Source organism: Montipora foliosa, chromosome 2 (genome assembly GCF_036669935.1).
Source record: "Montipora foliosa isolate CH-2021 chromosome 2, ASM3666993v2, whole genome shotgun sequence".
NCBI classification, from domain to species: Eukaryota; Metazoa; Cnidaria; class Anthozoa; order Scleractinia; family Acroporidae; genus Montipora; species Montipora foliosa.
Genome location: NC_090870.1, coordinates 65,892,788 through 65,905,078, shown reverse-complemented (window position 1 = coordinate 65,905,078; position 12,291 = coordinate 65,892,788). Strand labels below are relative to the sequence as shown.

General features: G+C 39.9%; 2 protein-coding genes across 2 annotated transcripts; both read left to right on the top strand.

Moving 5' to 3' along the window:
* The first annotated feature begins 4,600 nt into the window (after positions 1 to 4,600).
* Positions 4,601 to 7,043, top strand: LOC137991084 (G-protein coupled receptor 84-like). Its single transcript, XM_068836208.1, has one exon. The coding sequence runs from the start codon at positions 5,113 to 5,115 to the stop codon at positions 5,929 to 5,931; it is 819 nt and encodes a 272-aa protein (XP_068692309.1). The 5' UTR covers positions 4,601 to 5,112; the 3' UTR covers positions 5,932 to 7,043.
* A 1,470-nt stretch (positions 7,044 to 8,513) lies between these two features.
* On the top strand, positions 8,514 to 12,150 carry LOC137991943 (uncharacterized). The gene is made up of 2 exons (XM_068836968.1): positions 8,514 to 8,585; positions 11,170 to 12,150. Exons 1-2 carry the CDS (start codon positions 8,514 to 8,516, stop codon positions 12,148 to 12,150), a joined length of 1,053 nt encoding a protein of 350 aa, XP_068693069.1.
* The last annotated feature ends 141 nt before the right edge of the window (positions 12,151 to 12,291 follow it).

The window sequence follows — 12,291 nt, the reverse complement described above, 5'->3', positions numbered from 1 at the left end:
CTAGCAAAGAAGGTGATCATGTTGCAAAGGCTCACTCGCCACGCAGGTCTAAACGCCACATAGGTCTATTCCCCACAGAGTTCTCTCTCTTTTTACCAAGGAAGGTTAAAATGTTGCATACCTCACTTGCCACACAAGACTGATCGCCACACCGGACAATTTTTCTCACAGGTCTATGTTGTCACAGGTTTATTTGCCACATAGGACCATTGTATGCTTTGTTACCACACAGGATTTTTTTTTTTTTTCGCCAGAGAAGATGAAAAAATGCCACACCAGTCTATTTCTCACAGGAGCTCTCGGTCTCTCTTCTTTTGTTTTTTTTTTGGTTCAAGATCCAATTTTCCCTTTTTACCAATAAGGCAAAAAATTGTTGCATACCTCTCCTGCCGCACACGACTATAATCGCCACACAGGACCATTTTTCGCACTGGTCTATTTTGTCACAGGTTTATTTGCCACATCGGACCATAGTATGCACTGTTACCACACAGGTCTACCCTTTTATTCTAAGATAGCAAGGTCAAATTATTGCATGCCATAACGCAAATATGAAATTACAATAACACTGAGTTGCATTCATCAAAGACGACATAACGCTAACGAGCTACAAAAGGTAAGAAGAAACCCGAGAACAACAGAAAACTACTATCGCCATGAGAGCCAAACCAACTGTGACGGCCAAATAAAATCGATACGAAACACGTGAACTAAAACCCAACTAAAAAAGCAAGCTAGAGATTGAAATTCGGAGTAGTTACCTCAGGCGCTGCGTTCTGGGCCACGTTGATGGCCGAAGAGGGAAGCCAGTTTTCTATTTGAGCTACTGGAACTGCAGGGACAGGCCCTAAACTGGTAGCACCGGAGCTGGTGCTGCTGGAGCCGGAATGATATTAAAAACATCTAATACTTGGCCTGGCGCCGGAGGAGCGAGCACGGCAAGATTTCCGAACAGGTCCCTACTTCATTATGCATACACTCCTTGGTTTCAAGAAAACAATAGCGATAACAATAGACGTCCTTTGGGACTCTGGCGCTTTGTTTTTTCTTTTTAGAGTTTTTTTTTGTAAGTCTATATGGACTTAAAAAAAGCCGCTCGAACTTCTGTCTGAAATACGGAAAATCGAACAGTTTTTCCTGCAAATTTCGGCACTTTTCCTGCAATTTTACCCATTTTTCAGTTTTAGAATAAGCGCAAGAAGTGGAGTTTCAAGCAATCGTTGTAATAGGGTTCAGATTCGCAAACATAGCAAACAAACCAAATAAAAGTACTGTCATAAGAAATTTAATGGCTACCTGCTTTTTTTTATCGTGAAATTGTTCTTCCTGTCTGCTTAAAAATTCGCCGAGACACTGCAAAGTGTATATTTTCTTCCTTTCCTGTATTCAGGATCACGAACGGTGCATTTAGTGGGATTTTGCGATTTATCGCTCTTTGCAGAGATCGGCAATATGCTTAAAGGTAATTCCAAGTAAATAACTTTGGTAGAGATCCATGGATGTTCCCGTACGAGGCATACTTCGTTTCACTCCCTATCATGTCTTTTCAATGCCCTGCTGTGTGCTGTGTTTGTCTGGGTCGACGAAGTTTAGGCGATGGTTAACTGTGAGATGATGTTAGCCCTTGTCTTGTTGGCAGTTGTAAACTTTCCGGCCACAGGTAGCTAGGGCTAATATTTTTTCAAGGAGCGTTTACGGTCAGAAAATTAATATGTGTTCTGGCGGATTGAAGGCTATCCATTTCAGTTTTTTCTTGAGCATCACGAAACAGATCCATCTCCCGATGCGGCACTTTGTCTTTGCCAACTGACTGCCTCCCCAAGTAAACTTCTAAGTAGTATGTTGTCAAGTGGATACGCGGATACGCAGTGGAAAATACCACTCCTCCCCAAGTAAACTTCTTGGTATATTGTGAAGTGGATACGCGGATACGCGGATACGCAGTCGAAAATACCACCCTTCCCCAAGTAAACTTCTAAGTATATTGTGAAGTGGATACGCAGTCGAAAATACCACCCCTCCCCAAGTAAACTTCTAGGTATATTGTGAAGTGGATACGCGGCTACGCGGATACGCAGTCGAAAATACCACCCCTCCCCAAGTAAACTTCTAGGTATATTGTGAAGTGGATACGCGGATACGCAGTCGAAAGTACCACCCCTCCCCAAGTAAACTTCTAAGTAGTATGTTGTGAAGTGGATACGCGGATACGCGTATATGCAGTCGGAAATACCACCCCTCCCTAAGTAAACTTCTAAATATATTATGAGAACCAAACCGCAAAATTTCGCAAGAGTGCTTAGGCCTAATCACTGAAACGAGCGCTTAGGCTTAACCAGTAAACGAGTGCTTTCTTATGGAACGCCAACACTGTCTTATGTCAACCTCTTTAATTATATGTGGTGCATTTTACGTTATATGCCGTGCATTTTACATTATATGCCGTGCCTTTCACATTATACGCACTGCTTTTCTTATTATATGCGGTACTTTCGTCATTATATGTGGTACTTTTCTAATGATATGCAGTGCTTTCGTCGTTGTATGTGGTGGTTGTGTCATTATATGAAGTAGTTTTTACATTATATGCGGTGCTTTGTTTGTCATCATTATATGAGGTGCTTTTGTCGTTATATGCGGTGCGTTCTTCATTATGAGGTGATGATTCCCCGGGGTCTGGGTAGGAGCTTGTGAAAAATCCACAATGCCATGGGCACCGGTATCGAGGATCCGCCATTTTGTTTCCGTTCTTGCTTCTGTCGTGTTCTCTTGCCTAAAGGCCTAATCACTGAAGCGAGTGTTTACTAGGCTTAATCAGTAAACGAATGCTTTCTTCTTCACACGATCTCGTGAAAAGTGCAGTTAACTGAACCGCAAAATGAAAGCTAAAATTTTACGAGAATGCTAAGGCCTAATCACAGAAACGAGCGCTTAGGCTTAATCAGTAAACGAGTGCTTTCTTCTTCACACGATCTCGCGAGAGTGCTTATTCAAAAAAATGAGCAAGTCGTAGCAAAAAAGGAGAAATGTGTAAACTGAAACTTTATATATGAAGCTTTAAACCAAGGTACTTATCGAATAATTCTATAATTGTATTTGTAAAGTATAGCAACCACATCGGAAATTCGGAAAAAATTAGCTTGACTAACTTCACATTTGAAAAATTGTTTGTTCAAGAAAAAGTTCAACAAATGCAAAATGATTGTTCCTTTTTAAGCGGTCCTGGTTAAGCGATAACAAATTCGATAAAATTACCCGAGGTTGGATTATTGTCTGCTTGTGTCGGGTGAGTGGTTTAAAGAACGAGGTATATTACATGTATATCATGGCTTGCTGTCTTGATGCTTGGCTGAAGCATGATTATCGCGGGATTGTTACTCAGTTACTTAGCTATAGTTGAAATTTGCCTGATATTTTGATCACAATGTTTGCTGGTCTCGATCCATGCTTTAAGGAACGAAGAATATAATATTTGTAGCTTGCTTTTCTCGGGAACTTTGAATTTTGCATATACGACAGAGCATTTTGAAGTAAATATCATTTTCAAGGTGTGAATTAGCAACTTGACACGTTATCTCAGTGGTAAAGAACAGGGACAAGTAATCCAGAGGTTTACAGTGGGTGGGAGTTCAAGGCAAGCTGCCAGTGACATATCATGGGATAAAATGGTAGAAAAAGCCGAGCGGGGTCTGGAAATAAGAACAAGACGAAGGGATAGAAAAAGGAAAGCTGGAACAAAAACGAGTAACGGTGTGGGCGATGAAGGGAAAGAAGAGAGAGAGGGAGGGAGAGGAAAAATGAGATCCGTTTTTATTCATACCGTAAGTACAAATTACCCATGTATAATTCGGTTCTCTTGGGTGTACGTATTGTTCTACAAAACAATAGCGCGAATGAATAATTAATTTATTCTGCATGCATAATGAAGTAGGGACCTGTGCGGAAATCATTCCGCGAGCACTTATTCAGCTATGAAGAAATGAAACGGGTTTTTGGAGTGCCAGCTAAGCAGCAAGATCTAATCCAAACGGCGGTCTAGAGTACAGAGTACGGGGTGGGACCAATGTCGTAATTTATATTCATAATCTTCATGTTCCCAGGGCATATTATTATTATTATATGCAAATGACTTTGCATAGTATAATAAAAGTTAATAAAGGGTGTTTTTTTTTCTTATTTGCTCTCGGAACGGTTCAAGCATGACTGTCGTTTTAATTGCACTTTAAATGTAGGTGAAAGGAAAGCGAGTGCCAGACACAAGCAAGGGTGCTTACATTGATTTCTCTGTCTTATACGTATATCTGAGGATTGAACTAATCAATAAGACATAACTTCTTCTGTGACTCTGAGTTAAGGCAACATAAAAGCACAATTATTTTGCGACTGTAACTCGTTAATTCAAGTCTGGCACTGAATCTCAATGTTATTTATCCGTGGATTCTTTTTTCTTTGTGACCTTTCAAATAAATCAATCATATTCATAAATAAAAGTGTAAGGACCTTGCGTAAATTTTGACAACAGGAAGATCAAAAGCTTAAGAAGACGCGAAACTTGTATTTAAATTTTTTTAATAACGAGGCAGTTATTTAAAAAGCATCAGAAGAGCTGTGTATTTTTCGTCACTTCGATTACTTACATATCATAAACTTCTGTAAATGCATACTGCAATCATTGTTTCGTAGGCGTATTTCATTCTATGATTGACATTTATTTTTCTGCTTGTCACCTGGACCAAGACACGTCAACTCACTTGACAAACTGAAAACGCCAAGAAACAATCAATCGAAGCGTAAAATATCCTTATGCTATATTTGAGTTCGGTTCACTCTGGGTTGGGCTTTCCAAACGTGTCTTCCTTGTTCATACCGGGCTACATTTAATGTCCGCATAATATCTAGTTTCCGCGGCCAAAAATATTGTCTTACAATGAAACATTCTCTGTCCTTGTCACAAGTTATCAATATTAAAATGCAAAATCTTCAAATTCAGGACGTCATGTTGAATAAATAATATATTTAAACAGGGATTGGGCCAAAGCTTAAAGATAACAAAGAAACACCACTGTACACGCGCTCGTGTTTCAAAATATCGATCAAGCACCTGCACTAAAAATGCAAACGGCAAGAACCTTTTCCCTTTGTGTTATTAACTCATTTTTTGCCTTTTCTGGGAGCGTAGTAAATATTCTTGTAACTGACGTAATTCTAAGGGATGGAGAACTTCAAAAGGGCCTGAATTTGTTGATCGTGTCTCTGACCTTAGCGAACTTAATCAACTGTCTTTTTGCTCAACCAATATACGTCTACTATCTTTGGAAAGGAACTACTAGCAGACGTTTCCTCGTAACTTTCGAAATCGTAGCGTTTGTCGGTCTCCATGCAGTACTTTGTAACCTCATTACCATAACATACCACAGAATGAGGGCTTTGTCGCAACCCTTTCATCATCTTTTGCAATTATCTCGTAAGAAAATTTCAATCTGGATAGTTTCGACATGGATTGCTGCTGTTATTATTGGCGTGGTCTTTGTGCCGTCTCTTCCTGGAGAAGCAGGCGAAGCATACTTTCACTCAGCAATGATGATTTTCTTGATACTTACTTATTTGAGGATCATGTGGATATCCAAGCGAAAACATAGTCAGATCGCGGAGCAGGTGGGGTCAGTAAATTATCAGTTCCAGGCAGCCACCATGCAGCAAGAGAGCGCTGCCGCTGTGACATCCGCCATCCTTGTGGGAACAACATTGCTGTGTTTCTTACCCGATGTTTTGCTTGACATTGTGAGTCCAAAGGATGCAAGGGACAACAGGAGAATTTGGACTTACACCCTGCTGTTTTCTTGCTCAACACTGTCTCCTTGTATTGTTATTTGGCGAAGTCAACAACTGAGAAGGGCGATTAGAAGCAGGATCACTTTATTAGGGAACTGACGCAAGGAAGATAGCGACGATAACACGACCCAACCACAAAAAGGGTATAATCGTAATCATTATCACTATCATGATTATTATTATTATTATTATTATAAATTTTGATAGTAGAACATTTTGAGGTCGTCCATTGTAAAACAGCAATACGAATCAATCGACCAAATTTGAAGTCGTGTCGAGAACATGAGCACACGACTCTCATTTCTTAATTGCTTTTGCCCTTTATACAGCGAGTTGGATTAAGAAGACAACTAATGCAAATCTTAGATTCAAAACGACATGAAACAATTATAGCTTCGTTTTGCCTGTGATGCGAACCGGTTTCATTTGCGAACGACAGTCTCAGTCGTAGCTGTACTTGTCTCTTGGATTTAAATTTAAAAAGAAAAAAGGACCAATTAAAATTTGACTGTGAGACAAATCGCGTTTCACAAGAAGCAAATTTGGCAATTTGGTCAATGAAAAGAAGGGGAAGATACCCTAACCCGCCGGTCGATGGTGTAATTTTAATTTTTGGTCAAAACATTTATTTAGTTTAGCAAGTATTATCAACATTAGTCTCTTCACTGATTGAACACAATCAAATGATAGAAATTCTGGTTAATATTTCGTATTTATTCGTACCTGCCTTGACGGTCCTTTCCCTGGGCACATTGTGTGCAATGGCTTCAGTTCTATTTAAGGCCTGAAGCATTTTATTGGATTTAAAAGTTGGCATTCTCAAACCTTAGCTCGTGAGGCCGTTTATTGGAAGCAAGAATTTAAATAAACACAAAGGATGAAGCCCAACTGGAACAAGGCAAACAGCAGCTGGTTATTTACAAAGCCATAAAGAACAATTTGCATTCGGTACCGCTCACGACAAACCCATTTGATAGCCGATGCAGGATTTCTGCCCCAAAGAATCCGCATGAAAAATACGCCTCCATACCTTGACCCTGAAAATAATGGTAGTGACGTGGTGAATAAATAACTACCAATCTCGCAAAATGTATCTCGTCATCACATTTCTCTACCACTTCTCATATAGCTTCTGTGGCAACAGAAAACCCGTCGCAGATCATTAAAGTGTTGGCTTCTTACATTTTCCATTTTAGGAGGCCTTTACCCAGGTTTCTTTGGTGACTACTTGCTCAGTAAAAGATAACTTATATTCAGAGAGTATTACCATGATTGACAATGAAGTTGATCTTACCTAAAAAATTATCGACAAAAGGAATGTATACCAAGAAAAATATTTATTCTGCATCTGCGTGTTTCAGCAGCGAGACTTCAGTTCATTTCCTCAGTTCTGAGTCTAAACTTGAAGAGGAAAAAATATCAGAAGCTCTGTCAAACTCGAGGGATCACTTTAACGACTTTCGTGGTGGATGCTTAGTAATTACCGAAAAGTTCCCTACAACAACAACCCCATATATTTAACCCCCCCCCCCCCTCCCTCCCCTCAAAAGAAAAAAAAACAGGTTACAGCAGGGATACTGGGCAGCCAGCTACAAGAAAAATACATTTATTATATTTCTAAGGTCGTAATAAGGCGCTCAGGGAAAGGAAACTAGTCGAATTCCAGCGGAACGTTCAACTGCCACAAATTATTGGCTTGCGTCAAAATATTTTGAAATAGTTGCTTACAAGATACAAACAGTTTCACAAGATGATTGTGCGTAATCAGCATTGAAAAATCGCATCAAAAGTTCAACTTAAGCGGACCGTACAGCGGGCTACACTGTAGGATACGGCCCGCATTACTGTCTGAGAGCCATATCGCCATGTGGGGTTATCGACTGTTGTGGAGATCGAGTGAGTTAATTAATTTAAAATGTAAGATTGTGAGGAGCTCGGAGACGGTCATCCACTTACCAGTTTTGTGTCGATATCGATGTAAATGCTTAATTAAGCAGTCTTCTCACCAGCCCTGTTGCTCGTTGGAGCACGTTTTTCTTCTTTCGAAGAGAGAGGCGTCTTTTTCTCCCTCCTAAGTGCCTTAACTGCCAAAATTCCAGTGTGATCAAAATCGGCCGTTCTATAGACTTGATTGAGTAGAAAATAACATATCCAGTAGATCTCCATACTCTCCCTTTCCTTTTGATTGTTTCCTCTGTATATATTTATAAAATAATTATGATAGTACGCGCACTCTCATTGGCCAATAGCTGTGTTTAGATGAGAGTATGGAAACACGGCTGTGACATCACACGAACTTTGATTGGTTATGTATTCAGACGCGCGTTTTGATTGCTGGTAGGAAATATGAGCGTGTATCAAGAAAATCTGTTTTAATCAAGAAGTAAAAAAAAAACCCAGGATTTTACTTCAATTGTCGAATTATCTTTGAGGAATATTTTATAAAAGCAATAGAGGACTTTTTTCCGTGTTTCAATAGTCTCATCTAAACACTTGGGGTTGTTGGGATAATTCTCGACAGTTATGCAAACCCTCGACTGAGTCTAGGGTTTGCATAACTGTCTCGAATTCTCCCAACTCCCCCTCGTGTTTGGATAAGGCTAAAGCTAAAAGTTAAAGTTAAAGTTAAAGTTAAACACGGAAAACGTCCTCTATTGCTTAAATGGATCGTAGCTTTACAAATGAAAGCTGCATGCGATTCAGAATTTCTTGAACTCAAGGAGACAAACATGTTCAAACAAGTTTCAATAAGGGTAAGAGGTACCAACTCAGTAGACTGAGTAGAAGCGAAAAAAGTCGAAAACTGGAGCAAACGAGTATTAACAATTATAGTTTGTTTCTAATTTTCTTTGAATTTACTATTCTCGTTAATTTAGTCCCACGACTTGTGGTAGCAGAGGAAATATGGAAAATTAAAGTGATAGCCAGGATATTTGATTTTCTCAATATTTAATTTGGGATGTCCCTGGGCCCCTGATAAAGGAGTCGGTTTCCCTTAACATTCGGAACTTTACGATGTCACGTGAATTCATGTGTTGGCACTCAGCAACAATGTGTTGTGCCAGGAGTCCATTAGTAGGAGCCTCCATATGCAGTAGATCTTTGAGTCAACCTTTGCGCGTATCTTTCTATTTTTAGAAGGAACGCTTGAGCAGGAGACTCGCATTTACATAAATTTACATCATTTTGCACGATTTAAATACAGTTTTACTGCTTTATTTGTCTTCGTTAGACAATGACTTTACTCTGATTGGCCTTTTTGCAGAGCCGAGGAACTCGTGGCGTTCTAAAAATAGAAAGATAGGGGCAAAGGTTGAATCATAAGGCTTGTATGAGAGAGGCAAGCTCCTACTCATGGGCTCCTGGTTGAGGGTAACGCGAACGTCTTGGGGAACCATCATCACGTTTGTAATCATACGTTAACAGAGGACAAAATACCGGTTTTAAGCCATGAAAATCTTATGTTCTTGACTTTTACCCACAGGAAGATCGCATTAACCCATTCAAAACCACGGTTTTAAAAACGAAACGATTTTAAAATCAATGTTTCACTCGTTCGCTGCGCTAACTCGTGAAATATTTTTCAACACTCGAAGAGAAATTTCGTATCTCCGCGCGGCCATGTAATATCCTCTATATGTGCAACCTTAAATGGAATTCCCATCTCGAGGACATTACTATGAGAAAGCAAACAAAAATTATTAAACGTAATGATGCCTCATCGAGATCATTGGTCAGGGTATATATTCGACCTTAGGATGTGCCTGTTTGTTGGAATATTCCACATGTATTGGCACATACATTAGAAGGCGAAGAGAAAAGAGATGAATTATGAGTATTATATCCCTTTGCATAGTTTTCAAGAGGCCTAGGATGTTTCTGTATAACTGCATATAAAAGATCGCAGAAAATCCATCAATTTTCCTTACCGACAGTCCCTAAGTATTATTTATGATCCAAGAGTGATGTCAGAAGATTTTTGTATGGGGACCGGTAGAAGTGTAAAACGCATAGTTCGCAGGAGTTAATTTCATTCAAATTTTGATTGTTTATCGTCTTGATTAATTATAGTATTACACTTACCCATTAACTTCCATTGTAATAAGGGATTTACATACTTCTCCGGTTATCTTCGCCACTTTTATATTACATGACCTTAATGAATTGGCTTTACAGTAACTCACAGCCACCTTAAACGTTTCCAATTATGAAGATGACTGTAAATCCTCTCCAGAGATATTTTTTAAAACTTTGCAGACAGTTTTCTATTAATCACTTTTCAAGTTCATTTTTGAGACATAACTGAGCATTTAAAGAGAAAATATAGGGTGTTTTAGATGGCTCTTTTGTCACCATGTAACCTATTACGTCACATCGATGAGTGCATCTTGATAAGGAATTATTGGTGTTTGACATGGTACCATAACTTTGCCGTAACAGTTTGCTGAAATGTTGAAACTGGTCTGAACCTCCTAAAACCGCCTCCGTTAAAAGTAAGTGATCTGAAGTGGAATAAAGCTGTAAGTTTTGCATTCTCCAATGTTTGGAGGTAAGCCGGGTTTTTATTTTGTGTATCAGTGTAGTGACGCGGGCCTGTACTGGTCATGACCCTATAAACTATGATCAGATCATCTTGCAAGTCCACGTCAATGGGAGAGTTCTGAATATGGCCACAGTATCCATATCACCAGGTAATTTTATTTGGGAGCTTAAGCACGCGCATTTTTGAGACGCGAACGGCAACCGGAAGTGAGCTGGTTTTCCTTCAAATTTGTCTTCCCACAACCACATTTACATTGCTAAGTATTTTGTCTCCATAAGAGGTGATTGGTATTAAAATCTGGAAGACACCACTGTCCTGGCACACGAAATGTTCTCTTCCGGTTGCCGTCCGCGTCTCAAAAATGCGCGTGCTTATGCTCCCTATTACCTTCAAGTCACCCTAGATTTTGTGATTCCCGCTTTTACTGAAAGATTCATCATTTTAAAGATTCGGCTTTGAAAGATTCCCCGTACCCCGTTCTCTATTCCCTGTTTACTAAATTCCCTATCTCTGTTTTATAAACTGAACAACTAAAGCCATTGAAGGAGCTCGAGGTTCGAAAGGGTTTTCCGCACTACTAGCAATGGGTTTCCGATGGAAAATATTACAACACTCTTTATCCTTACAGTAGGAAAACGTTGGGGTATTTAAGTAGTACCACATAATAAGGCAATTGTCCTCAACTGTTGCCATGGCAACAGTTCAGCACTGCTAAAAGACCTTCTAAAATACAGTTTTTGGAGAAAATATCCTAAAAACTAATTCGGTGACCTGGTATTTTGTTTCAAATTTAGAAGAGCTCTCATAAAAGACTTAGTTACGTGCAGAAGTTTACTCATTTGAGATCCTGTTTGAGTGGCAGAGCGTATAAGTGCATTGAGGGTTACGCGGTCACTAACGATAACTATCCAAAGGCGTTGCAAGACTTACCAGGTCGTTTTGGGCGGAAGCGTTTGTTAGTGAACGAACTTGTCAAGTCCATTTTGAATTTGGATGTTCAGGTAAAAGCTGATGGGAAGTCTTTGAGACATTTGTATGATACGTTGCGAAACCGAATGAGGAGTTGGGAGTCGCTTGGTCTCAAGCCTGATGACAACCCCAGCCTATCCATGGTGTTGCTTCTGATTTTTGACACGAAGCTACCACGCAACCTCAAAGAGAAATGGGAGTTCGAGCGCACGAAATGTTACGATGATGAAGATCACAAAGAGATCAATATCAAGAAATTCTTTCAATTCATGGAGGGTCACAAGCTCAGTAAAGAGGCTGACGATGACACGGAGAGCAGTTCACCAGAAGCCAGAAAACGATTTGGTAGAGAGAAAGGGTCCAGGAGTCCAGATGACGAAGAGTATACTTCCGCGCAAGCCCTAGTCGGATCCTCCGACTTCAAGAAAGTGAGGTGTGGATTTTGTGAGAAGAATCATGAAACTATTAAGTGCCCGTCAGCCTTGAACAAGTCACCTGACGAAAGATGGCAAATGCTAATGAGACGCAAAGGTGCTCCAACTTGCTTTAATTGTCTGCAACCAGGTAGCATATCTCATAATTCAAGGACCTGCAAGGCACCGCGATGTCCCGTTGATGAATGTGGAAGGAAACACCACCAACTTCTACACACCTCAGAAAAGCCGATTGAAAATGAAGGAGACATTCAAATCGTATCGGGGTTTGTTTGTATATACAAACAGAATTTGCTGCCAACCGCATGTGCAAGAATGATATATAAAGGCAAGGAATGCCCAATTCGTATCCTCCGGGATATTGGATCATAAGAGACATTTCGTAGGAAATCTATTGCTGAGGACTTAAATATGAAGTCCGCGCAAGGATCTCCCGCTACTACAAACATTAAGGTACTCAGAGGTCAAGAACAGCGAAAGAGAATGAATCGCGTGAGGTTCAAGTGTTGATTA

Bases quoted from the DNA above. Each gene is read 5' to 3' on its own strand.
- LOC137991943 (XM_068836968.1), top strand. From the start codon at position 8,514: ATGAAAGCTGCATGCGATTCAGAATTTCTTGAACTCAAGGAGACAAAC. The intron at 8,586-11,169 runs GTAAGAGGTACC...TTTCAAATTTAG, and splicing joins TCAAACAAGTTTCAATAAGG to AAGAGCTCTCATAAAAGACT.
- LOC137991084 (XM_068836208.1), top strand. From the start codon at position 5,113: ATGCAAACGGCAAGAACCTTTTCCCTTTGTGTTATTAACTCATTTTTT.